The sequence below is a fragment of the Eretmochelys imbricata genome, chromosome 11 (assembly GCF_965152235.1).
Source record: "Eretmochelys imbricata isolate rEreImb1 chromosome 11, rEreImb1.hap1, whole genome shotgun sequence".
NCBI lineage: Eukaryota > Metazoa > Chordata > Testudines > Cheloniidae > Eretmochelys > Eretmochelys imbricata.
Genome location: NC_135582.1, coordinates 50,389,612 through 50,416,450, shown reverse-complemented (window position 1 = coordinate 50,416,450; position 26,839 = coordinate 50,389,612). Strand labels below are relative to the sequence as shown.

At 39.8% G+C, this 26,839-nt stretch overlaps 1 protein-coding gene across 2 annotated transcripts in view; it reads left to right on the top strand.

Moving 5' to 3' along the window:
* CALCRL (calcitonin receptor like receptor) overlaps positions 1-14,091 on the top strand; it is a 45,021-nt gene extending 30,930 nt beyond the window's left edge. For both annotated transcript variants that reach the window (XM_077830159.1, XM_077830160.1), the window contains 3 exons: positions 4,627-4,845; positions 5,233-5,274; positions 13,583-14,091. In XM_077830159.1, the coding sequence (XP_077686285.1) occupies positions 4,627-4,845; positions 5,233-5,274; positions 13,583-13,804 (483 nt within the window). In that variant the 3' untranslated portion in view covers positions 13,805-14,091. The remainder of the gene's footprint in view (positions 1-4,626; positions 4,846-5,232; positions 5,275-13,582) is intronic.
* Positions 14,092-26,839: the final 12,748 nt, after the last annotated feature.

Genomic DNA, 26,839 nt, shown 5'->3' with positions numbered 1-26,839 from the left:
CTGACCACTGGGAAAATTGAAAATGTAAATTTTAAAATTGTATGTATCTGTATGCTAAAAAGGTGAGTAATAATTTTATAGCTTTTTTTCTATCGCTGTGTATTTTGTGATTGATTTCTGAGAGCAATGAATGCCTCATAAAGTGTACACATTCAGAATGACAGGCTAACGGCTGCATCAGTGATTTTTCTATTTTCACAAATGTTCAAAAAGCTTTTTATTTCACTTGTCTTTTCCGCTGCCATAGAAAAATTTGTTGTCTACGTTATACTCTTACCTCTTGTCTACAGTGAAGGTCAAATCCTGCTCACTTTACCCATGTCAGCAGTCCCGTAGAGGTTAACAGCACTACTCACTTGGGTAAAGCAAAAAGAGTATATGACCTTATCTGGAAATAAGTTGGCACCTTTCTAGATAACCACACTTAGACACAAGTAGAAGATCCACCTAGACAGGCTTTACTCTGCTACAAATCTAGAGGGGCAGGATGATTTGGTAGCTATGGCACAGGACTGTGCATTAGGAGCTATGGGTTCTATTTCCAACTCTGCCTCTGACTTCCTGTGTAACTTTGAGCAATTCATTCTGGGTTTGTCTACATCAGGGGTGGGCAAACTATGGCCCGCGGGCCAGATCCAGCCCCTCAGGGCTTTGGATCCGGCCCATGAGATTGCCCCCCGTGGTAACGCAGGCCCGCACTGCTCTCAGAAGTGGCCAGCACCACGTCCCTGGGGCCCTGTGGGGGGAGGGAGCAGATGGCTCTGTGCATTGCCCTTGCCTCCAGGCACTGCCCCCCGCAGCTCCCATTGGCCAGGAACGGGGAACAGCGGCCAATGGGAGCTTTGGGAGAGGTACCCAAAGGCATGGCAAGGGCAGCATGCGGAGCCCTGTGCCCCCACAACTCCCCCAGGGGCCGCGCAGGGATATGGTTCCGGCCACTTCCCGGAGTGGCGTGGCGTGGGGCCAGGGCAGGCAGGCAGGGAGCCTGCCCTTGCCCCGGTGCTCACCACTGCCACCCCGGAACTGCTTTAGGTAAATGGCACTGGGCCAGAGCCTGAACCCCTCCTGCACCCTGCTCCCCAACCTCTGCACCTCGCACCCCTCCTGTACCCCAACTCCCTGCCCTGAGCCCCTGCCACACCCCGCACTCCTCCTGCACCCCAACCCCTGCCCTGAGGCCCCTGCTGTAGCCAGCATCAGCATGCACCCCAACCCCCTGCTCTGAGCCCCTGCCACACCCTGCACCCCTGTGCACCCCAACTCCCTGCCCTGAGCCCCCTGCAAACCCCACACTCCTCCTACACCCTGAGTTCCCTCCCACAGTCCGCACCCCTCCTGCACCCCAACCCCCTTCCCTGAGCCCCCTCATACACCCTCATACACCCTGCATCCCTCCTCTGCCCCAGTTCCCTCTGAGCCCGTTCCAGCACACCGCACCCCCTCCCACATCCCGCACTCCCTCCAGCCCCCTGCCCCGGGCCTGCATACAATTTCCCCACCCAGATGTGGCCCTCAGCCCAAAAAGTTTGCCCACCTCTGGTCTACATGGTGCATTACTGTGAAGATGGCTCTGCACATGTTCCATTACTTCTTCTTTGTGCTCATGACAGTTGGTAGCTGAAAACCAATATGGATCACGGTCTGTGCTGGCTGTGTGGAAAATTGTGCAAGACTCGGCATGATGCTGGATGTGGGCTGAACTGTGTAGGAATGCACTGCTCTACTCAAGCCGTATGAGTCAACCGGTGACCCAGACGTGGCCAAACACTTAATCAAAACTTTGAACTGTGCTCACTGAGCCAGAGGGGAGGAAAAGACCAAGAACCTGGACTTTACATGGTCCAGCCAGAAATGCTGGAGTTTACTTTGTCACTTTAGAGTAGCCCAGCAACCACTGACACCACGCTGATTTCTCTGAGTACTAACCAATAACCAATCACCTGCTTTGCATGGGAAAGACACCTCTGGAAAAAGAAATTAAGAGTCAAGTCCAGAGTGCGTGGAGAATCTTCCAAGGCAACACAAATCCGGAGCTTGCCCTGAACCTTTCATAGTTCCACGGCTGGACAGAATGCTATATAACATCAAGTCTGACACCACTGCCAGCTAAGACAACATCCTTCCAGAGTTCCTGAAACATCTTGGCCTATGCCCCCATTCTTGGCTGGCTCAAGTCTTCAAAAAGGTCACAATGAAGGAAGACTGCTGAAAAACTGGTGCATTTCAAAAGTCATCAGCCTCCTAAAACTTGGTAAAGACCCAAACCAGGCATCAAGCTACCACCCGATATCACTGCTTTCTGTGTGTCTCAAGGTTCTAGAGTGCCTCATTTTACAGTGAATAACACCAGAGGTTGAGAATATTTTTAATGTCGAACAAGCAGACTTTCAACAAGGTCGAAGCACACAGACTAACCACATTAATTGAAAATGGTTTTCAAAGAAACCTGAAAACAGGTGCTATTTTCCTTGACCTCCCCGCAGCATACATGGCACACAGGTCTACTTGTTAAAATATGAAGAGTCCTCCAACCATGGGTTACTGATGCCATCAAACAGCTACATCTAAGACAGATGGTTCAGGGTGCATGTTGGTGAGAAAACAAGTGCTTTGATAAAAACAGATGAGCAGGGTACCCCAAGGGTCTGTTCTAGCCCCCACCTTGTTCAATATATACATCAGTGACCTGCCACCAACCCAGTCATCTATGCAGACAATATCTGCTGTGGACTACAGGCTCCCACTTTCTATAAGCTGGAGAATACCCTGAGCGACGAAGCTGCAAAGCTGGCCAACTACTGCAAGACATGGCGCCTTCAGCCTAGCACCAGCAAGACAGTCTCTAGAACATTCCACCTCCACCATGCCAACACTAAGAGGGAATTAAACATCACAATGAATGGCCAGAGGCTGAAGCATGAAGCATACCCAGTTTACTTAGGCGTGACCCTCAACCAAACATATAAAAGCCGGCTGAGCAAGATAGCAGTGAAGGTCAAGACAGGCAAAAACCTTCTCAGCAAACTGGCAGGTTCTTCATGGGGAGTGGATGCTCCAACCCTAAGAACCTCAGCCCTTGCCATCTCGTACTGAAGAGCAGAATACTGTGTGCCAGTATGGATTCAGGAGGCACACACCAAACTTGTTGATGTGCAACTCAGTTCAACAATGTGCATAATTGCAGGAACTCTCTTACTGACTCATCTTCTATGGCTTCCAGTTCTGAGCCACATTGCTCCGTTACATCAGGGGGGAGGGAGATTGCAGTAGACAAGCTGCTTGAGAAGGTACATGCCAACCCACACTTGCCCTTGCCTTTTTGTCCACGTCTTCCATCACAACATCCACTGTGGTCGAGGCTGCCATGCCAGAATGTGACAGCAGAGTTTGTGTGGTGGGAATACAGGTGCTTAATATCCACCACCAATAAGTTCCTCTTCAGAGAACCTTCTGCTCACCTGCCTGGCTTCAACCTGCCATGTCATCTGTGGGCCCTTCTTAACCAATTCCAGACTGGGCAAGGCTTCTGTGCAGCCACCCAGCACTGCTGGGATCTTTGAGACAATCCAAGATGCAGCTGTGGCGCAAATCTAACAATGACACACATTATTGAGGTGTGCCCACCAACCAAATTCAGTGGTGGGCTCTGAGCTATTGCTTGGCTCAGCGAATATGCAAATACTAAATAAATTAGTGTGTACCACCTGAGATATAAATTCTAGTGTGCACAAGCACCTTGTACACTAGGGAACTTCTAGGGCATGCCAACAGGGTCCATGTGGGCCAGTGAGTGTATGACATGCCACTATGCACTAGAATTTACATCCCACTGGTGTACACTAGCGCACTATTTAGACAGCCTTTAGAAACTGATTAAATCAATCACCTTCAGCTGACCCAGGATCAAGACCTTACATTAAATCAATCCCTCTGTGTCTAAATTCCCAATTAGTAAAATAGGGATTACAATTCTTTTCTGTTGCATGAGCATGTTGTAAGGATTTATTTATTAATATCTAGGAAGTGGTTTGAAAACCTTGCATGGAAGCTGCTGTAGCTATTATTTTACATACCGTGATATAGTCTACTCTCTTCATAATCCAGCATCCAAGATTGGTCCAATAACTTTGGGTGAAATACTGGCCCCTTTGAAGTCAATAGTAAAATTTCCATTCACTTCAGTAGGGCCACGATTTCATCCATTCAGATTAACATCCTGATCCTGGCACCAAAAACTCCCACCGATGTTAATGGGAATTTTGAATATGCAAGGAATGTAGGATCAGACTGCTAAACTGCATGCCTCTTTGGGGGTGAGTTCCTGTCTTGTTATACAGGTACAAGCTTTAAATAATTATGCATATATTGCATATGTGATTATGTATATAGAATCACAAGGAGAAAGTTGTCATGAGAAGAATTAATCTCCAAGTGCAAAGTGTAGATCCAATCCAGACAGAAGAAGTTTCAGATGCTCCATTTTGTTATAATGAATACATGTCTAATGACATAACATATAGTCTGAGTTTTCTAACATGTAAATGTTTCCGTTGCTTTCAGTATTCAGTACAAATAATTGTAGTCTATTCTATCAGACTATTACAAAAGCAATTTCCTTTCTTACAGGTGAATCTTTTTTTCCTGTTGAATATTGTTCGAGTTCTCATAACCAAGCTCAAAGTCACACACCAGGCAGAATCCAGTCTATACATGAAAGCTGTGAGAGCTACACTCATTCTAGTGCCACTTCTTGGCATTGAATTTGTGCTGTTTCCATGGCGACCAGAAGGCCGTATTGCTGAAGAAGTATATGACTACGTGATGCATATCCTTATGCATTATCAGGCAAGAAGCTTTAAATTGCACTTGTTCCCTTGAGCTAGACAGTACTTGCAATATGACTGCAAATAAATGAATGACAAAGGGAAATTCATTAATTTCTAAACCATTTTTAGATCTTTATAAAAAAAAACTTCTGTTTATTAATAGCCTTATAGTTCTCATTTCATTTAGATTAATCCTTTAGGAGAAATGAAATGTCATGCTAGTGTGCTGGCCCAATAGACCATCTGTATTATTAGTAATAATTCACTGAGTTTAGATTTGAAATGCATTTTTCCTCTTTGCTCTCTAGATCTGCGTTTTATTAGGGGTGTGTTAGTGTGTGTGTTCTTGTATTTCAATAAATCTGTATGTATTGAAAAAATCAAGAGAAAACGTTTTATTTTGCAGGGTCTGTTGGTGGCTACAATTTTCTGCTTTTTTAATGGAGAGGTAGGTACAGTAACTGATTTCAATTTATTTAACTTCCTTAATTTTGGTTTAGAGTTAAAAGAAATTGTTTTGTTGTTGTTTTTTTAAATCCACTGCCCCCATTTGTGATCCCAATGACAAATGTAAAATTGTAAATAGAAATTTAAATTTACACTTCTACATTTTAAAATAAGTAAAAATGTTAGGGATAAAGTATTTGCGAATAACTTACCTAGCAAGACCTGAATTTAGGCTTGAGTGTTGCCTCTAAAATATTTCATGAAATTCGTAAGGGTTTAAACCTATTAGGTGTTGAGCAGCCTAAAATTCTCTTGATTTCAGAAGTAATTAACGGCACTCAGCACTTTTCAGGTTAGTATCCATATAACAATAACAGCACTGCTATGTGGGAAAAAATTTCAGTACTGACAAATAAAATCATAAATTCCTAGTGGACATGTATTCTCATCCAAGAAACTACCAAACTGTCATCACTGTGTCAGCCTTACCCCCAGCAAGGCCTTGAATTGGTCCTTCAAGGTCAGGAATGAGGCACACTTGTGGGACAGAACTGGAAAAATTGTTGCTTTCTAGGAAATAACTGCTCTGTAATTAGGTTGAGGTCTGCATCCGTAGAACTGTGAAATGGTACCTTTCATGAACACTAACTTTACTGTATGAAATGGAGGTAAAAGATCATCTCTTTTGGTGGTGTTTCAGATTTTTCATTTTGGGGGCAGAACTTTGGGCTTATGTTTTGCAAACAGCCTTTTCAGCACAAGTGGAAAAAACATTCAAGGCCAAGGCTTTGTAAACTTTCTATATTTGGGCCATCAGAAAGTTTTCCTTGCTTCAGCTGGACCTCCATTCTTCTGGGAGTCCAATCCTGCCCTTCAGGTGACTACTGAGCAGACATGCCAAACCCTCAAAAAACCCACAGAAATTGGGCTTGTTTTTGGCTTAATTGGCTTGTGAGTTGCTTCAGGCTAGTTTTTGGCTTGTAGCTTGTTGTAGGTTGTTGCTTCTTTCTTTTGATCGGCTCCTGGCAAGCAGGGGCAAGGGGCAAGTGTGGGGGGGAGAGAGTCAGGGGTGCACAGCAGGCCCACCACTGTCCCAGACTGCACGCTTCGGGGGATCTAGTCACATAGAGTGGTGGGTTCTTAGGGATTGGCTTGTTTGGGTCTTGTTTTGAAATGGGATTAGCTTGATTTTTGGCTTATTGTGAAAGTTGGGGTACCTATTTACTGCATGAAAGTTGGCAACTGTGCTACTGAGGGCACATACTTGCTCCTTCTGAAGTCAAAGGACTATGCCCTAAATCTTCAGTGGGCTAAGGCCCTGACCCTGCATCACAGAAGTTAATGGAACTTTGCCACCAGTTTTGTTTTCACTAGCAAAATAAAGCAATTTGGTACTTTTCCCATAGTTCTATCAGGGAGACAGTTACTGATCCAGCAAGCACCTATTTCTACACAACTGCTTATTCCCACACATAATTCAATTACAGTATATGTGAGTAAGCAGACATGTGGAAGTAAGAGTTTGTAGGATTGAGCCTTTAGGTATTTTTAGGGCTGTCAAGAGATGAGAAAAATCAATCACAATTAATCACACTGTTAAACAATATTAGAGTACCATTTATTTAAATATTTTGGATGTTTTCTATATTTTCAAATAGATTGATTTCGATTACAACACAGAACACAAAGTGTACAGTTCTCACTTTATATTTATTTTGGATTACAAGTATTTGCACTGTAAAAAAACAAAAGAAATAGTAGTTTTCAATTCACCTAATACAGCGGACCCTTGCTAGAGCGTGGATTCACATATAGCGCGGTCGCAGCGTTGGATCCCAAATTTAAATATTTAAATTGGGATCCATGGTAATGTGGCCCCTGCTATAATGCGGTCCCCGCATTAACATGGTAGTGCACATGGATCCCGAACCCTGCATTCTAGCAAGGGTCCGGTGTACAAATACTCTAGTGTAATCTCTTTATCATGAAAGTTGAACTTACAAATGTAGAATTATGTACAAAAAATTGCATTCAAAAATAAAACAATGTAAAATTTTAGAGCCTACAAGTCCACTCAGTCCTATTTCTTGTTCAGATAATTGCTCAGACAAAGAAATTTGTTTACATTTGAAGGAGATAATGCTGCCCACTTCTTGTTTACAATGTCACCTGAAAGTGAGGACAGGTGTTCTCGTGGCACTATTGTAGCCAGTGTCGCAAGATATTTACATGCTGGATGCGCTAAAGATTCATATGTCCCTTCATGTTTCAACCACCATTCCAGTGGACATGCATCCATGCTGATGACGGGTTCTGCTCGATAACGATCCAAAGAAGTGCAGACCAACACATGTTCATTTTCATTATCTTGAGTGAGATGCCACCAGCAGAAGGTTTTTTGGCGGTTCAGGTTCTGTAGTTTCCGCATCAGAGTGTTGCTCTTTTAAGACTTCTGAAAGCGTGCTCCACACCTCATCCCTCTCAGATTTTGGAATGCACTTCAGATTCTTAAACCTTGGGTCAAGTGCTGTAGCTATCTTTAGAAATCTCACATTGGTACCTTCTTTGCGTTTTCTCAAATCTGCTGTGAAAGTGTTCTTAAAATGAACAAAATGTGCTGGGTCATCATCCAAGACTGCTATAACATGAAATATATGGCAGAATGCGGGTAAAACAGAGCAGGGGACATACAATTCTCCCCTAAAAAGTTCAGTCACAAATTTAATTAACCCATTATTTTTTTAACGGTCGTCATCAGCATGGTAGCATGTCCTCTGGTCTGGTGGCCAAAGCATGAAGAGGCACACAAATGTTTAGCATATCTGGCACGTAAATACCTTACAATGCTGGTTACAAAAGTGCCATGCAAATGCCAATTCTCACTTTCTGGTGACATTGTAAATAAGAAGAGGGCAGCATTATGTCCTGTAAATGTAAACAAACTTGAACAAGAAGTAGGACTGAGTGGACTTGCAGGCTCTGAAATTTTACTTTGTTTTGTTTTTGAGTGTAGTTATGTAACAACAAAAAATCGACATTTGTTAGTTGCACTTTCACGACAAAGAGAGTTCACTTCAGTACTTGTATGAGGTGAAATGAAAAATATGATTTATTTTGTTTATCATTTTTATAATGCAAATATTTGTAATAAAAAATAATATACACTTTGATTTCAGTTACAACTGAATACAATATATATGAAAATGTAGAAAAACATCCAAAATATTTAATATATTTTAACTGGTATTCTATTGTTTAACAGTGCGATTAAACTGTGATTAATTGCGATTAATTTTTTTAATCATGATTAATTTTTTTTAGTTAATCATATGAGTTAACTCTGATTAATCGACTGCCCTAATATTTTTATTAGGCATTTTAAGAATGTATGAGAAACAGATAAATCATTTGACTAATAGAGAAGAATTGACGCAAGTGCACACCCAATATCTGAACTAACCAAAACTGAACTGCAACTTTCCTATGGTTTGGATAAGTTTCTCTCTCCATTATTTTTGGAGCTGGTCAGAACATTTCTGACCAAATTACGTTGTGCCAAAATATGCTGTTTTGCAGAATCTGAAACATTTTGCGGAAATCAGTTTTGCGGAAAACAGTTTTGAGGCAATCCCCGTTGGGGAGTGAAAAACATGCTCATAGTTGGTAATCTTGTCATTAATGCACTGCCCTGGGATGTGGTAGACCATAGTTCAAGTCCCTGCTCCTCTGCCTGTTCCAGAGCAGAGTTTTTCATCACAGATGATTCTGAATCTGATTGGATCACCGCCCACATCACTGTGCCCTAATCACTGCCCCTCCCCTGCCCTCCGCAACTGAAAAGCTCAGGTTTTGATCTGAAAACGGATAATTTGACAGAATTCAATTTTTGTGCAAACATTTGAATGGTTTTAGTTTTGTTCTACTGCAAAACGAACAAAATGGATGCAAAATGGAATTGCTGTCCTTTGATCAGCTATAATTATTTTTAATTTATGTGCACCTCTTAACAACGTTTCCATTCCACTGCAGAACAAAATCAAATCTACTTGTGGTTTTAAATTTAAAACTTGCTCTATTGGCATTAGTAATCAATTATTTATTCTGTTAGGGTTCCAATATTATGAATTTACAATCTATACTTCGGCCGTATTCTCTCCGGAGCCAGAGGTTTGTTCAGTGTCAGGGAGTTGGGTAGCTGTCAGTTACACCACTAATTTAGGGTCCTTAATGGACCTACCAATGCTGGAGGATCAGTGTAACAAAGCTTAGCGCTGCTGTGCCCTCTACAAGCAGACATACTAGCAGGGAGTTCCTCTCCAACAAGGGAAAATTTTCTCCTGGGCATCTGTGGACAGATTACAGCAATTTAGCATCACCTGAATTACACAAAAGGGCCATAAATCATCTTGACATCTGGCCCACAATCTTTAATCTTAGCTGATCTTTGTCCATTTACATGCCATTGCGCAGAATCTTATGTTTTAAAGATTGTCTCCTATCGTCTTTAGCTCTTCCAGTGGCACTATTCAATTTTTTTTCAGCTGGCTATAATTTCATTATATCTTGTTATAAAAATGATAGTATAGTAAGGTATAATGGCTCAAGGGGGGAATGACAAAAAAGTTAAAAATCATACAAAAATCTGTACTCAACAAGTGTTCTCTCGGTCTCTTACTAGATTCTGCTGCAGACATGACATTCAGCAGGCATAACTCATAATCTTCTGTCCTTAAGGGCCTCTGTTATAGCAGTCTTGAACTTGATATGACTTATCTATGATATGTCCCTTTAACATCACTTGCCATAGCAAAACCTCATTGTAATTTACAGAATACTAGGCATCCTAGGGAAGTGGCAACATGCATGTGCAGTTTGTGTTGCTATATGGGATAACAGTGAATAAGGAATCTGCATCTGCTGCAAATTTCTTTATTATTAATGGCAGGTGGGTTTTCCATTCCTTTGGGCAATGGAAAAGTCTTTACAGCAAAGATTGAGGTATAAGAATTGTTGGAAAGTAATCTCTTTTCTTTATCCATATGCTGGGGTTTCCCAACTGCTATGGACAAGAGCATCACTTTACAGCAGGAAACCGCTGTACCAGGCACTCAGATACAAGCTCTAACGTAGAGCGTAGCATGGTCTGCAATCACAGTGGGTGTTTGGAGCAGTAGAAGTCAGTAGAAAAATCCCTATTGATTTCAGTGAACTTTGGATTAAACCAATAGTTTGGTTAGGGCATATTCAGTTGAACAGGAGACTGGCAGAAGCACTGCCCGAAGAGCCAGCACAGAGGGACATCTTTAAACTAGGAAGAAAAGCAAGAGCCATATAGCCAGACAGGGCACATGTCTTAGTGACCAGGAACTATGGCCATGACTATATATACTTTGCAATATGAGCTTATTTTAGGATGTTTTTTGACTGTGTTATTTTCATGTAAGACAGTGAGCCCGCAGTCTGCTAAAACTATTTAGAATTGGTCAAAGCTGAGAAAAGCATGATAAAGTTCTTCGACCACTCTGGATGTATCTTTTGTTAAAGGAGTATAATCCGGGGCAGAGCTTTGCTGCTGCATTGATTAGCAATTTGCTGTGCAGTTCCTAGGTGTTGGGTTAGATGTGTCAGATGAGACTGCAGGAAAGCCAGAAATAACAGATAGGTAAACTGCAGTGAATTACAAGAATAGACTGGTAGTGACATGTTGATTCAACGGTAACAGAGGGGCTATTGCATGAGAGGTTTAAAAGCTTGGCTTAGTGTAGGAAGAAATACCATGAGAATATGTTGGAGCCTGGAGGTGTGGGGAGGGAGGAGAAGATAAAAGAGAAAGTGAGAGAGCCATATTGAAGCACCGAATATAAGCAACAATTGCAGACAATATATCACACTACTTTGACTGCTTTGTTCTTAAAAATTATCATTGATTTGTATTGCAGTAGTGTCAAAGACATTACAACCTTTGTTCCTGCCCCAAAAATTTTACAATCTAATTGAAGAGATGATTCAATAAGTGTGACAAACTTATTTTGGAAGGAAGGAAGGAAGGAAAAGCGGATGAGGGTACTGATGGTCTTGTGATTAAGACACTAGTCCAGAACTAAGATGATCCATTCTGAATCAATTCATAGCTCTGCCATAGAATTCCTGGCTGACTTTGAGCAAGTCACTCAATTTCTCTGTGCCTATTAGTAAATGGGAATAATAACAATTTCTCTTTCCCATCATCTTTGTCTGCATCTGCATTCTGCACAGTTCAGGGAGGTGTGTAAGTTGCTTCAAATCAACCCAGCATTGTGGTTTTCTCTCTTATTTATAAGTAAATATAATACCTGGTGGAAAACAGGAAGCCAGTAGAAATATTCAAAGTGTGGGGTGTCATGGTCAGAGTGATGGCTCTGAGCAGCTAAATTTTGAATAGATTATAAAATGCATTCTAAAGCTTTCCTCTCAGAAGGGGAGATGTTTTAGAACATTCTTCTGCCTCGTGGCTCCACATGATTGAAGTGGGTTAACCACTGCAAAAAATTAAGGTCACACACCAGCCTTAAGCCATGTGCAGAATTCCCTTTGACGTGAACTGGAACTGCATACACAGACTGAGAAGAATATATGATCTTTTGTGTAGCAAGAGCAAGGTGACTAAAATGAATTACAACAGTAGTAGATGGTGTCCCAGATGGGAGAAGAAAAATACTAGCTTCCTTCTTAACTCTTTAAATAATTCTCCTCTCCCCAAAGTATATTTTATTTGTCAGCATACTGGGGAATATGAAACTCTTTTTAACTGAGGTTTTGATAGCAGACTACAGGAAGTCTAAATGTTGTGTCTATGCTGGTCTATTCCCATTTATTTATCATAATTAAAGCTGGAGAGAAATTAGACAAAATAAGCCATTTTGTTAGAAAAATGTAAACTAAACAAACAAAAACCTCAAGACATAAGGAAAGCTGAATGGAAGATGTTGCCCCATAATAGTAATTTGTTAACAGACACTGTTCCATCTGCAAATGTTAGTTTATATTCCAAATGGATGTACATCAGTAAATCTGACAACATAAAAATGAAGGGCAAGATTTTCCCATGTGGCTGGTGATTTGAGTGCTAACTTGAGACACACGTTAGTGTCAAGACAACTGCATCTCAGTATTTTATGAAAATCAGGCTCATCACAAATTAGGAACCCATAATTATTAGTCTGAAAATTTTGGCCAGAAGGAAATGAATAGTTAAGCTATTACATTACATTAAATGCTAATCAGATAGGACGAGATCTTGAACACGTGGTATCCCTTTTAGCACCTATTGTTAACAGCTGCAAATAACTCTGACACAATTTAGCACATAGGCGCCTGGTATTTTGCTTGTGCAGAAAGGAAGCTAGGATGTAGATGAGAAGGAATGCAGGTCCATAGGGCCAAAACTCAATCCCTCAACTCAATCTCAATCCCTGTAACGACACTGACTTCAGGGCAGTTACATGAATGTTCACTTTGGTCTATAATATAGTTAAGTGGTAGGACTAATACATAATCCCTGATGCTTAAATCTGAGCAAAAACATAAATTAAGATTTTCCATAAATTTGATTTTCTTACAAGCAGCTGTTCCAGCATTCTGATCACTCCTAACTTGGTCTCCTTCCTCAAAAACTAATTACATGTGAATTTCATTAACCCAGCACTTCAGTAAATCCAGTCTTCCTGTTGCACAGGTGTTTTGCCATATTGTATTAGAGGAAACCAGTGAAATACATAACATCCTTACAATGAAGCATGTAAACAAACTGAGGCCACTGTGGTCTTCGGCTATTCTATACAATTTATTTTTAACCAGGGTAAGAACATGTGCTGAAACTAACTTGCCATTAGTTTTATGAAGGCTTGATCACAAATAAGAGAAGACTTGTTGGGCCAGATGCTCAGCTGGTGGAAATCAGACTTCAATGGAGTTATATCAGCTGATGTTGCTGAGGATCTGACCACATTAATCATGAATAGAGATAACCTTTGGATAACCACATTAGGGCTGAGGCAGTGTGTGAAAACTTGTACTTCTGGGGCCCACGGTATAGAATAGCCCAGTCTCTGGAGCTATAAATCCAAAATCTTTCACAAGAATTGAACGTATTAAAAATGTTAAATATAATGATGTTAGTCTAGATTTACCAAAAATACAGCCTAATTCCATTTGTATTTCTTTCATAATAGCTCATGATTTTGATGCTGTATATTAATTTTAAGGCCCGCACATAAGCATCTTTCCATGTAATTTATACACATTTTTTCCCTCTTCCTTTCACGGAATAGGTCCAAGCTGTTTTGAGAAGGCACTGGAATCAGTACAAAATCCAATTTGAGCACAGCTTCAGCCACTCAGATGCTATGCGCACAGCTTCCTACACGGTATCATCCATCAGTGATGTTCAGGGCTACAGCTTCAATCACGATTTCACGAGTGAACATTTAAATGGGAAAAGCTACCATGACATGGAGAATATTGTTTTAAAATCTGAAAAGCTGTATGGTTGACTGCAGAAATGCTGTATTGCCCACATTCTAGTCCTCATAGCTCATGAACTTGAAGTTTGAGTTAATGACTTTGTGGCCAGAAGATTTTTACCTCACTTGGGACATGTTTTTCCTGAATGATGCAAACTTAAGACAATGTATTTCTCATGCGTATATACATATGCACATATGTGTGGGTGTATATGGTATGCACACATACACACATATATGTTCATATATAGATATAAGTACATATATAAAGAATCAGACTTTGCCTCTTCCGTTTCTACTGTGTAGACCAAGTTGGCAATTATTTTGTATGCAGGGAATCAATGAAGGATTTCTTATTCTCTTGAAAGTTTGTGTAAAAACTGTATTGTATTGAAAGCCATATCATTTGCCTGCGAGAACTCATCTTGTAAATACTGTCTTAATCATAATATATTTGCTAAATTCATCCAGTACGCAACCTAAATAAGTGGTTAAGATTGAACTCTGTCAGGAAAGACAGATTGTTGAAGATAATCAAGTCTGAGATGTTGATATGTATCTAGCTCATTTTTTGCCACTATTTTAAACCAGGCATATTGTAAAGGCACCCAGATGCTAATGCCCGAAATCTGAGGCATGAAACCCCCACTGCTTCTATTCTTCAATGTTACATTTTACAAGATGTTTGTAATTATTTTAGTGGACAGACAGCCTGATCCTGCTACAAATGAAGCAAATGGAAGTTTCTTATTGACTTTAATGGGAGCAGGACCAGTGAGGTCCTGATCTGGAAAAGCTGATAAGCTCATCTTTATCTTTGACTTTGATGGATCTTAAACTAGTGCTTAAGCTGTTTGTAGAAGTCGGGCAGGATTGCTGACTTGGAGCAAGATTGCATACGTGTAAAGAAAAATATTTTCCTTGCCACATGCCTGATACCTGGCTCCTTAGTTTATGAATCAGGCCAAACGAATCCCATTGATACAGTGGGAGTTTTGTCTGAGAAAGGCATGCAAGATTGGATGGCATACCAATAAATATGATCTCAGAGCCAGCTTCTTTGGCCTAGCCTAGAGTAATAAGAAAAGATGGTTTGGGGCATTTTCCAGTGGTTTTTGGAAAACTTACCAAGTCTATCTTATGAAAATCTTTTGGAGCCTTTCTGAAGTGCCTTGTTTGGGAAATTCAGTATTATTTTGTGGTGACTGATTGTATAAGGCTTGAATCTGTTAAGGTCTTAAGAAAACTATGTCTGTAAAGACAGCATTTTCTGTGTATTTTTAAATGTTTTATGTTTTAAACAAATCGTGTATTTTCAATACAAAGGAAGAAAAATCAAAAGGGGGCACATGATAAAAAAGTCTTATTCAAAAGTCTTTTTTTAAAGCTGAATAAAGTGAAATAAACAGAAATGGATGAAAAATCTAGTACTGTGCATGGTAGAATATTGCCATGCAAAAGTATTTCTGATTTATTAAAGCCAACACCAGAGGATTAAAACATACTTTCTCAGAACACCTCAGTTTTAAAAGCTTATTGTTGAATATGAATAATTCAGTTTTGGCCTTTAAGGGTGATATGTCATTAGTCTTCTAACAGACTTCAATAGACAGCTAATTAGCCAGCCATCGTAGGGCTTATCAGCTTGAGATTTCATAAGAATGTGAATAGTTTTTATCTTCATCACAGCTGTTTGCAACTTTATGTATATGTTTAAACCTTCTATTGGCTGGTGATTGAATTTAGATTGAATTCTATTGGCTGGTGAGTTAAATTCTAGAGGCCTAATGTTCCCATTAGATGATGCAACTCTATTGATTTTACTGGGGTTTTTACCTCGTAGTGGAAGGGAGTATTGGCTGCTCATAGCTCCATTAAGGAGCTGTGGATTGGGAAGGTAGGGGGTTAGAATGAGGTCCACAGCTTCTGGTACAAGAGCCATCCTAACAGCTCACAGTGACAGGCCCAAGGTAGTGCCATGTACACTCTTAGAAAAGAAACAGGATGCAGCCCCAGCAAGGGGAGGTAAGAAAAAATCCTATGTGGCCACGGTGTGCCAAATGGCGTGAGAGCTACATTTTGTCCCTAAGCATGAGGTAGACCTCCTTGCCTTTGGCTGTTGTATTAGAGAATAAGTTCCCTACACCCTCTTCTTACAACACCCCTCTCACATACACAGGCAATCAAGAACATTCTAAATTCTCCTTTATCAGAATAAATTTGAATTAAATCCTTAAGCTGATTTCACACAGGGTCTTTTTTATATATACTTTGTACTGTGTTTGGAGCAAACACTGGTGTAGTTACTATATGTGCTCTGAAGGAATATAGACAGTTATGGGGTCTTTTTTAAGAGTTCTTTTTACCAGGCCAGCATTTCTTAGTAACTGTAGTTTGCTGTTAGTATGTTATTCGGTGAGGATTTGAAGTCTCAAAGAGGGTTGGGGGAATACCTGTCTTGTTTAGGATCTAATTTTGTATTTGATATCTGTAATACTAAGATGTTAGTTTTGTATGTTTATGGATATTACTTCAAATGAGAGAGAGAGTGTCTATTTTTATGCTACTGCTGTCAGTTAATAAAATGCCACAAAGAAGTTAGGTGATGCTCACTGCTGGCTGCTCAGTTGATTCCATTTTTTAAAATGTTAATTTACTAATTGTTTTGTCATTCATTATTTTTCAAGGTAATGATCTGCTAGAGTATTTTTGGCTGAACACATGCTAAAGCACATCCTCCTATGTTACCATTTCATGTCCTAAAAGGATCATGCTAGAAATCAAGCAACATTCAAACTATTGTACAATGTAAATAAGATTAATGGACTATAGCAGTGTATTTATTGCTTATCAAGTAAGAACGAAATGAAAAAATGTGAAATTATTTTTGGTCTTATTTTCACTCTGTTCCTATGAAACATTCATTTTAATCGTTGACAAAGTATTAATTTTCTGATCAATAAAATATTATTATGCTTATTCAGTTCTTAGAGGTTTTACATATAAACGCCATGGTTTCTATTTATTACAATAGCAATAAAGGTGAGCAAATGCTCAGGCTTTTTACTGCTTCCTAACTATGTATGAAAAGTAATCTGAATCTAGGGAAATAGGTATAAAATTGTTAGTAGCACTACATAATGCTGGAGTCTTTTTTAATGTTCTGCAGATTACAGTCTCCTAAAGCTTCTCATGCCATACAGGCAGATTCGCCGGCACTTGTATGCAACCCCAAGTGATCTCAAATCACAAGTTTCCATAGCTGCACTACTAATGGCTGTCTTCTTGTCACACTTGCTTCTGAATCTGCCTTTGGTTAAATGCCGTATATCAAATAGTCAATTGCTAATATTATTCGGCTGGAGTGTCTTTTCCATGGATACCTATGGGAACAAAAGGGCTGAGTAAACTGAGGGTATGTCTTCACTGCCCACCAGATTGGCGGGCAGCGATCGATCCAGTGGGGATCGATTTATCATGTCTAGTCTAGACGCGATAAATCGACCCCTGAGCTCTCTCCCTTCGACTCCCGTACTCCAGCGCCATGACAGGCACAGGCAGAGTCAATGGGGGAGCGGCAGCAGTCGACTCACCGCAGTGAAGATGCCACGGTAAGTCGATCTAAGTGCGTCGACTTCAGCTACATTATTCACATAGCTGAAGTTGTGTAACTTAGATCGATTTCCACCCCCCTCCCCGCCCCGCTCCAGGGCTTAGCCTATTTCACACCAAGCCATAGAGCTCTGCACAAACATAGTGAATCTGCCTAACAACTTTCCTGTTGCACTAACAGTGCAATAGCAAATCTCACCATGTTGTAAAATGCGTATTTATTTTTGCAGCATATTCTGTAAGCAGATGAGTAGAAAAGCAGCTGGGAAATGTGTTTTGCACTTATGACTGATGATCACATCATAACCCAGATATGTTTTAATTATGATAAATTATGGACTTTGAACTTTAAAGAACATCTGGCTTCTGTTTGAAGAGATGCCTGACAGTACAACATTGCTGAACTAATGTGAAATAAGAAAAGGAGGACTTGTGGCACCTTAGAGACTAACCAGTTTATTTGAGCATAAGCTTTCGTGAGCTACAGCTCACTTCATCGGATGCATTCAGTGGAAAATACAGTGGGGAGGTATATAAATCTGTATTTTCCACTGAATGCGTCCGACGAAGTGAGCTGTAGCTCACGAAAGCTTATGCTCAAATAAATTTGTTAGTCACTATAAGGTGCCACAAGTACTCCTTTACTTTTTGCGAATACAGACTAACACGGCTGCTACTCTGAAACTTGTCATAATGTGAAATAGTTTCCCTTTGACAGCTTATTTAATTTTGGCAGATGAAGAGCAAAGGCCACAGTATTTTTTGATAAATAAATAAAATAGACTAAGGCAGTCTGTGACACAGTTGTATTAGATGAAGATGAGGCACGTGCCATAGCACACAAGAAATACCAGGTATGTTAAAATATCTAAGCCAAAATTTTAGGAAAGGGGTAACAATTACACAGTGATAAGCATGATCAAAGAAGCAACTTAAAAGACTCCAGTTCCACAAGGTGCTAAAGCACGTGGTTAACTTTAAGCATAGGCGTAGTCCTTTTGAAGTAAATTAAGTAGTTCCACAGCTGGTCCCCTTGAAGTCAACAATGCTGCGATGACAAATTATACCAACTGAGGCTCTATCCCCGTGTGACCTTTTACATGGTTACGTACCTTGCTGAACAGGAGCCTATAGCACTGATAGTAGGTAACTTCAACTACCCTCATATAAAGCAGTCAACTATAATATGAGAGAAGCAATTTCTTGACATCTTCAACAATTGTTTCCTGGAACAGGTATTAATACAAGCACACAAGTCAATGAAAAGAACAGAAATTATGGCTTACAAAATCTAAGTTGGAAATTAGGTTGGCAAATGGGGAATTGAAAGAGCAATTAGCCAAAGATATAAAAATAAATACCAACACATTGTTTACAGAGGTTGTAAATGGAGTACATGCCAAAGAATCAGTGTGTTCATCAGCCCTCCCGAGGGATCAGTTAAAGGAGATAAGGTTGTTGCAAAGAAGCTTTCTTCATAATAAGTCTTCAGCACAGAAGATGGGGGGAAAATACCTACTCTTTTTCATCAACTAAAAAACATAGAATGGATAAAGATTCAGGGATGAGAAAAAGCAGGAGCTGGAATTAATTGACAAAGTAAACAATGGCAAGTTGCCAGGCCTGGATAAAGTCCATCCAAGTGTTCAAAAGGAATTTAAGAATAAAGAGACTGAACTGATTAAAAAATATTCAAACTCACATTAAAATCAGCTATGGTTCCAGAGATGTGGAGGGAAAAGTGCCTAGAAGCGTTCCTGGGAATTACAGACTGGTATGTGTATTTTACTTTGGTACAGTTAATTGGCCAGAACCTTAAAAACTTGGCTGAATAGGATATGATAGGCAACACATAGTACAGTTTCTTGAAAGGCAAACCATCCCTTTTCTATCTAATAGCTATATTTACATCGGTCAACAAAGAAGCAGATAAAGGAAAAACAAGTAAATATTTATTTGAGCTTTCAGAAAGCCTTTGATAATATCTCTCACACAAGGCTAAAGTGCTGTCATGGATTAGAAATTTTCAGTAAGAGACCAAACAAAGAATAGGAATAAATTGTTAATTTTCAACATGGTAGTATCGACTGGATCGACCATCCTAGGGGTTGGTAGTGATTAAAAGCGGGTAAACAGTGACATAGCACAGCGGTTCTCAACCAGGCGTCCTCAGCCCTGGAGTTTTTATAGCATGTTGAGGGGGTCCTCAGCAAGAAAAAGGTTGAGAACCCCAACAATTGTTTTGTCTAGAGCAGACAATGAGGAATTCCAGAGAGCTCAAACAAAGCTTGGTGAACGGCAGCATGATGAGCATGATGACCCTTGATGTTTACAAATGCAAGGTAATGCATATGGGAAAGGAATAATTTGAACTAGGCATACAGATTTCTGAGTTTAAAATTGACTGTAAACATTAAAGAGAAAAGACTTGGGCAACATTGTGGACACCACAATGAAAATGGGGTGGTCATAAAAAACTTATGTAAGCAGTAGATTGGACTAACTGGACCACAGTTCTGACACAGTATGATAGCACCTGTGTGCCAGTCTCTCACAAATGGGAGTGATCACTCTATAAGGCAGAGTCTATAGTGCCATGTAGCATGTGTTTCAACTCATTCCTTTCTGAACATAGCCATAAACCAAACCTAGAATCCAAATATTTAGATTCCAGATGACCTGAAGGTGCACAATACTTCAAGAGGGATCAGCACCTTGGAGGATTTGTCCTGAAAGCAGCATCTTATTAAATAGCTCATGGGAGTTCATACCCACCTGGAGGAATTTATCTTCTGAACAAATTAAATGGTATTGGTCTTCTAACTGTCTCGAGACATCCATTGAAGGGATATGTAATCTTCCAATGCAGTACTTAGCTCTAAATGTGCATGTCTTTAACCCAGAAGTTAGTTTACAAAGGGTCCTATGTGATACGTCTATTTATACTGTAAGTATTTTCATTTTCTCACGACAGGTGATACTCTCACCATTCAGTCACTAGAAAGTTACTACCAAAAACCTCATGAAATACTGAACTGACAACAGAGGCCAAAAAAATCAACAAGCCAGGCAATTCACCATTGAAACTAAAATTCTCACCGTAACAGGACTTGCTACCTCTTAGGGTTGATTACCAATATGGCATTTGGCATTCACTATTTGCAGCACAGCAGGTGGAGCTGAGGTTAAAATTCCTGCCATAATCTTGAAGTTCCTGGCTTTTGTTGGTTTGTGTCAACCTGTTCCCGTTCTCTACTGCAAGCACTTTGTATCAGAAAGTGAAAGCATAGGTACGTGTGCTCAGGGTTTTGAGCTCCGACTCAATTCATCAGGATGTGTGGCATTTAGCATTAGAAAGACTGGGCCGCTCTCTCATTTTAATTTCAAAGATAAGAGCAATTTACTAACAGAAACCTAAACTGGTACGACCAAAAAGAGTGTTCAGTTTATGTTTCCCATAATAAACTGTTAACTCACAAAACGAAAGCATTGGGAACCTTATTTTCATTGACTTCTAAACATTATGAATAAAGAACGCTGACTTTAGGTAGGCTTTGTTTTAACAAATCAAGAATCATAACGATGTCTAGGTCCCAGCATTCCCGCTGTTTATTCCATTAAGAACTAGTTTAACTATCTTTATATTTTTTCCTCTGCCTTAATGTAACAATATGAATACTGAGCAGTTATACCGTGCTTTTCAGATGTAGCTCTCCAAATTCTTTAGAAACATTGGCAAGCATTAATATACCACTATAAATATGGGAATACTGAGGTATAGACAAGAGGTTTTCAACCTTTTTCTTGCTGAGACCCCTTTCGACATGCTATAAAAACTCCAGGGCTCAGCAGGAGAGGGGGGCATAGGCAATTTCACTTCTATTTTTGGGAGGGCAAGGGCTAGCTCCACACAGCAGGATCCAAGGAGGGAGTGCCACTTCCACCCTCCTGACTCACCTCACCTGCCTGTCTGGGTTCCCGGGGTGGGGGAGGGAAGGGGTGCTCTCAAAAAAATATAACTCAAATCGGGGACTCAGCTCAAAAAGTTTGAAAACCGCTCCGGGTGCAGGCAGCGTGTCGCTAGGGGCTATGTGTAGTGAGGGGTGTAGCTCAGGGTTCAGGGAGGAGAGTGCTGGTTACATTGTAAATAAGAAACGGGCAGCATTATGTCCTGTAAATGTAAACAAACTTGAACAAGAAGTAGGACTGAGTGGACTTGCAGACTCTGAAATTTTACTTTCTTTTGTTTTTGAGTGTAGTTATGTCTAACAACAAAAAATCGACATTTGTTAGTTGCACTTTCATGACAAAGAGAGTTCACTTCAGTACTTGTATGAGGTGAATTGAAAAATATGATTTATTTTGTTTATCATTTTTATAGTGCAAATATTGGTAATAAAAAATAATATACACTTTGATTTCAGTTACAACTGAATACAATATATATGAAAATGTAGAAAAACATCCAAAATATTAATATATTTTAACTGGTATTCTATTGTTTAACAGTACGATTAAACTGTGATTAATTGCGATTAATTTTTTTAATCATGATTAATTTTTTTTAGTTAATCATATGAGTTAACTCTGATTAATCGACTGCCCTAATATTTTTATTAGGCATATTAAAAATTTATGAGAAACAGATAAATCATATGACTAATAGAGAAGAATTGACGCAAGTGCACACCCAATATCTGAACTAACCAAAACTGAACTGCAACTTTCCTATGGTTTGGATAAGTTTCTCTCTCCATTATTTTTGGAGCTGCTCAGAACATTTCTGACCAAATTACGTTGTGCCAAAATATGCTGTTTTGCAGAATCTGAAACATTTTGAGGAAATCAGTTTTGCAGAAAACAGTTTTGAGGCAATCCCCGTTGGGGAGTGAAAGACATGCTCATAGTTGGTAATCTTGTCATTTATGCACTGCCCTGGGATGTGGTAGACGATAGTTCAAGTCCCTGCTCCTCTGCCTGTTCCAGAGCAGAGTTTTTCATCACAGATGATTCTGAATCTGATTGGATCACCGCCCACATCACTGTGCCCTAATCACTGCCCCTCCCCTGCCCTCCGCAACTGAAAAGCTCAGGTTTTGATCTGAAAACGGATAATTTGACAGAATTCAATTTTTGTGCAAACATTTGAATGGTTTTAGTTTTGTTCTACTGCGAAACGAACAAAATGGATGCAAAATGGAATTGCTGTCCTTTGATCAGCTATAATTATTTTTAATTTATGTGCACCTCTTAACAACGTTTCCATTCCACTGCAGAACAAAATCAAATCTACTTGTGGTTTTAAATTTAAAACTTGCTCTATTGGCATTAGTAATCAATTATTTATTCTATTAGGGTTCCAATATTATGAATTTACAATCTATACTTCGGCCGTATTCTCTCCGGAGCCAGAGGTTTGTTCAGTGTCAGGGAGTTGGGTAGCTGTCAGTTACACCACTAATTTAGGGTCCTTAATGGACCTACCAATGCTGGAGGATCAGTGTAACAAAGCTTAGCGCTGCTGTGCCCTCTACAAGCAGACATACTAGCAGGGAGTTCCTCTCCAACAAGGAAATTTTCTCCTGGGCATCTGTGGACAGATTACAGCAATTTAGCATCACCTGAATTACATAAAAGGACCATAAATCATCCTGACATCTGGCCCACAATTTTTAATCTTAGCTGATCTTTGTCCATTTACATGCCATTGCGCAGAATCTTATGTTTTAAACATTGTCTCCTATCGTCTTTAGCTCTTCCAGTGGCACTATTCAACTTTTTTTCATACAAAAATCATACAAAAATCTGTACTCAACAAGTGTTCTCTCGGTCTCTTACTAGATTCTGCTGCAGACATGACATTCAGCAGGCATAACTCATAATCTTCTGTCCTTAAGGGCCTCTGTTATAGCAGTCTTGAACTTGATATGACTTATCTATGATATGTCCCTTTAACATCACTTGCCATAGCAAAACCTCATTGTAATTTACAGAATACTAGGCATCCTAGGGAAGTGGCAACATGCATGTGCAGTTTGTGTTGCTATATGGGATAACAGTGAATAAGGAATCTGCATCTGCTGCAAATTTCTTTATTATTAATGGCAGGTGGGTTTTCCTTTCCTTTGGGCAATGGAAAAGTCTTTACAGCAAAGATTGAGGTATAAGAATTGTTGGAAAGTAATCTCTTTTCTTTATCCATATGCTGGGGTTTCCCAACTGCTATGGACAAGAGCATCACTTTACAGCAGGAAACCGCTATACCAGGCACTCAGATACAAGCTCTAACGTAGAACGTAGCATGGGCTGCAATCACAGTGGGTGTTTAGAGCAGCCCAAGCTTCAGTGGGCTTGATACAGACGTCGTTGAAGTCAGTAGAAAAATCCCTATTGATTTCAGTGAACTTTGGATTAAACCAATAGTTTGGGTAGGGCATATTCAGTTGAACAGGAGACTGGCAGAAGCACTGCCCGAAGAGCCAGCACAGAGGGACATCTTTAAACTAGGAAGAAAAGCAAGAGCCATATAGCCAGACAGGGCACTTGTCTTAGTGACCAGGAACTATGGCCATGACTATATATACTTTGCAATATGAGCTTATTTTAGGATGTTTTTTGACTGTGTTATTTTCATGTAAGACAGTGAGCCCGCAGTCTGCTAAAACTATTTAGAATTGGTCAAAGCTGAGAAAAGCATGATAAAGTTCTTCGACCACTCTGGATGTATCTTTTGTTAAAGGAGTATAATCCGGGGCAGAGCTCTGCTGCTGCATTGATTAGCAATTTGCTGTGCAGTTCCTAGGTGTTGGGTTAGATGTGTCAGATGAGACTGCAGGAAAGCCAGAAATAACAGATAGGTAAACTGCAGTGAATTACAAGAATAGACTGGTAGTGACATGTTGATTCAACGGTAACAGAGGGGCTATTGCATGAGAGGTTTAAAAGCTTGGCTTAGTGTAGGAAGAAATACCATGAGAATATGTTGGAGCCTGGAGGTGTGGGGAGGGAGGAGAAGATAAAAGAGAAAGTGAGAGAGCCATATTGAAGCACCGAATATAAGCAACAATTGCAGACAATATATCACACTACTTTGACTGCTTTGTTCTTAAAAATTATCATTGATTTGTATTGCAATAGTGTCAAAGACATTACAACCTTTGTTCCTGCCCCCAAAATTTTACAATCTAATTGAAGAAATGATTCAATAAGTGTGACAAACTTATTTTGGAAGGAAGGAAGGAAGGAAGGAAAAGCGGATGAGGGTACTGATGGTCTTGTGATTAAGACACTAGTCCAGAACTAAGATGATCCATTCTGAATCAATTTCTAGCTCTGCCATAGAATTCCTGGCTGACTTTGAGCAAGTCACTCAATTTCTCTGTGCCTATTAGTAAATGGGAATAATAACAATTTCTCTTTCCCATCATCTTAGTCTGCATCTGCATTCTGCACAGTTCAGGGAGGTGTGTAAGTTGCTTCAAATCAACCCAGCATTGTGGTTTTCTCTCTTATTTATAAGTAAATATAATACCTGGTGGAAAACAGGAAGCCAGTAGAAATATTCAAAGTGTGGGGTGTCATGGTCAGAGTGATGGCTCTGAGCAGCTAAGTTTTGAATCGATTATAAAATGCATTCTAAAGCTTTCCTCTCAGAAGGGGAGATGTTTTAGAACATTCTTCTGCCTCGTGGCTCCACATGATTGAAGTGGGTTAACCACTGCAAAAAATTAAGGTCACACACCAGCCTTAAGTCATGTGCAGAATTCCCTTTGACGTGAACTGGAACTGCATACACAGACTGAGAAGAATATATGATCTTTTGTGTAGCAAGAGCAAGGTGACTAAAATGAATTACAACGGTAGTAGATGGTGTCCCAGATGGGAGAAGAAAAATACTAGCTTCCTTCGTAACTCTTTAAATAATTCTCCTCTCCCAAAAGTATATTTTATTTGTCAGCATACTGGGGAATATGAAACTCTTTTTAACTGAGGTTTTGATAGCAGACTACAGGAAGTCTAAATGTTGTGTCTATGCTGGTCTATTCCTATTTATTTATCATAATTAAAGCTGGAGAGAAATTAGACAAAATAAGCCATTTTGTTAGAAAAATGTAAAATGAACAAACAAAAACCTCAAGACATAAGGAAAGCTGAATGGAAGAAGTTGCCCCATAATAGTAATTTGTTAACAGACACTGTTCCATCTGCAAATGTTAGTTTATATTCCAAATGGATGTACATCAGTAAATCTGACAACATAAAAATGAAGGGCAAGATTTTCCCATGTGGCTGGTGATTTGAGAGCTAACTTGAGACACACGTTAGTGTCAAGACAACTGCGTCTCAATATTTTATGAAAATCAGGCTCATCACAAATTAGGAACCCATAATTATTAGTCTGAAAATTTTGGCCAGAAGGAAATGAATAGTTAAGCTATTACATTACATTAAATGCTAATCAGATAGGACGAGATCTTGAACACGTGGTATCCCTTTTAGCACCTATTGTTAACAGCTGCAAATAACTCTGACACAATTTAGCACGTAGGCGCCTGGTATTTTGCTTGTGCAAAAAGGAAACTAGGATGTAGATGAGAAGGAATGCAGGTCCATAGGGCCAAAACTCAATCCCTCAACTCAAACTCAATCCCTCAAAACGACTGACTGACTTCAGGGCAGACACTGACTTCAGGGCAGTTACATGAATGTTCACTTTGGTCTATAATATAGTTAAGTGGTAGGACTAATACATAATCCCTGATGCTTAAATCTGAGCAAAAACATAAATTAAGATTTTCCATAAATTTGATTTTCTTACAAGCAGCTGTTCCAGCATTCTGATCACTCCTAACTTGGCCTCCTTCCTCAAAAACTAATTACATGTGAATTTCATTAACCCAGCACTTCAGTAAATCCAGTCTTCCTGTTGCACAGGTGTTTTGCCATATTGTATTAGAGGAAAACAGTGAAATACATAACATCCTTACAATGAAGCATGTAAACAAACTGAGGCCGCTGTGGTCTTCGGCTATTCTATACAATTTATTTTTAACCAGGGTAAGAACATGTGCTGAAACTACCTTGCCATTAGTTTTATGAAGGCTTGATCACAAATAAGAGAAGACTTGTTGGGCCAGATGCTCAGCTGGTGGAAATCAGACTTCAATGGAGTTATATCAGCTGATGTTGCTGAGGATCTGACCACATTAATCATGAATAGAGATAACCTTTGGATAACCACATTAGGGCTGAGGCAGTGTGTGAAAACTTGTACTTCTGGGGCCCACGGTATAGAATAGCCCAGTCTCTGGAGCTATAAATCCAAAATCTTTCACGAGAATTGAACGTATTAAAAATGTTAAATATAATGATGTTAGTCTAGATTTACCAAAAATACAGCCTAATTGCATTTGTATTTCTTTCATAATAGCTCATGATTTTGATGCTGTATAC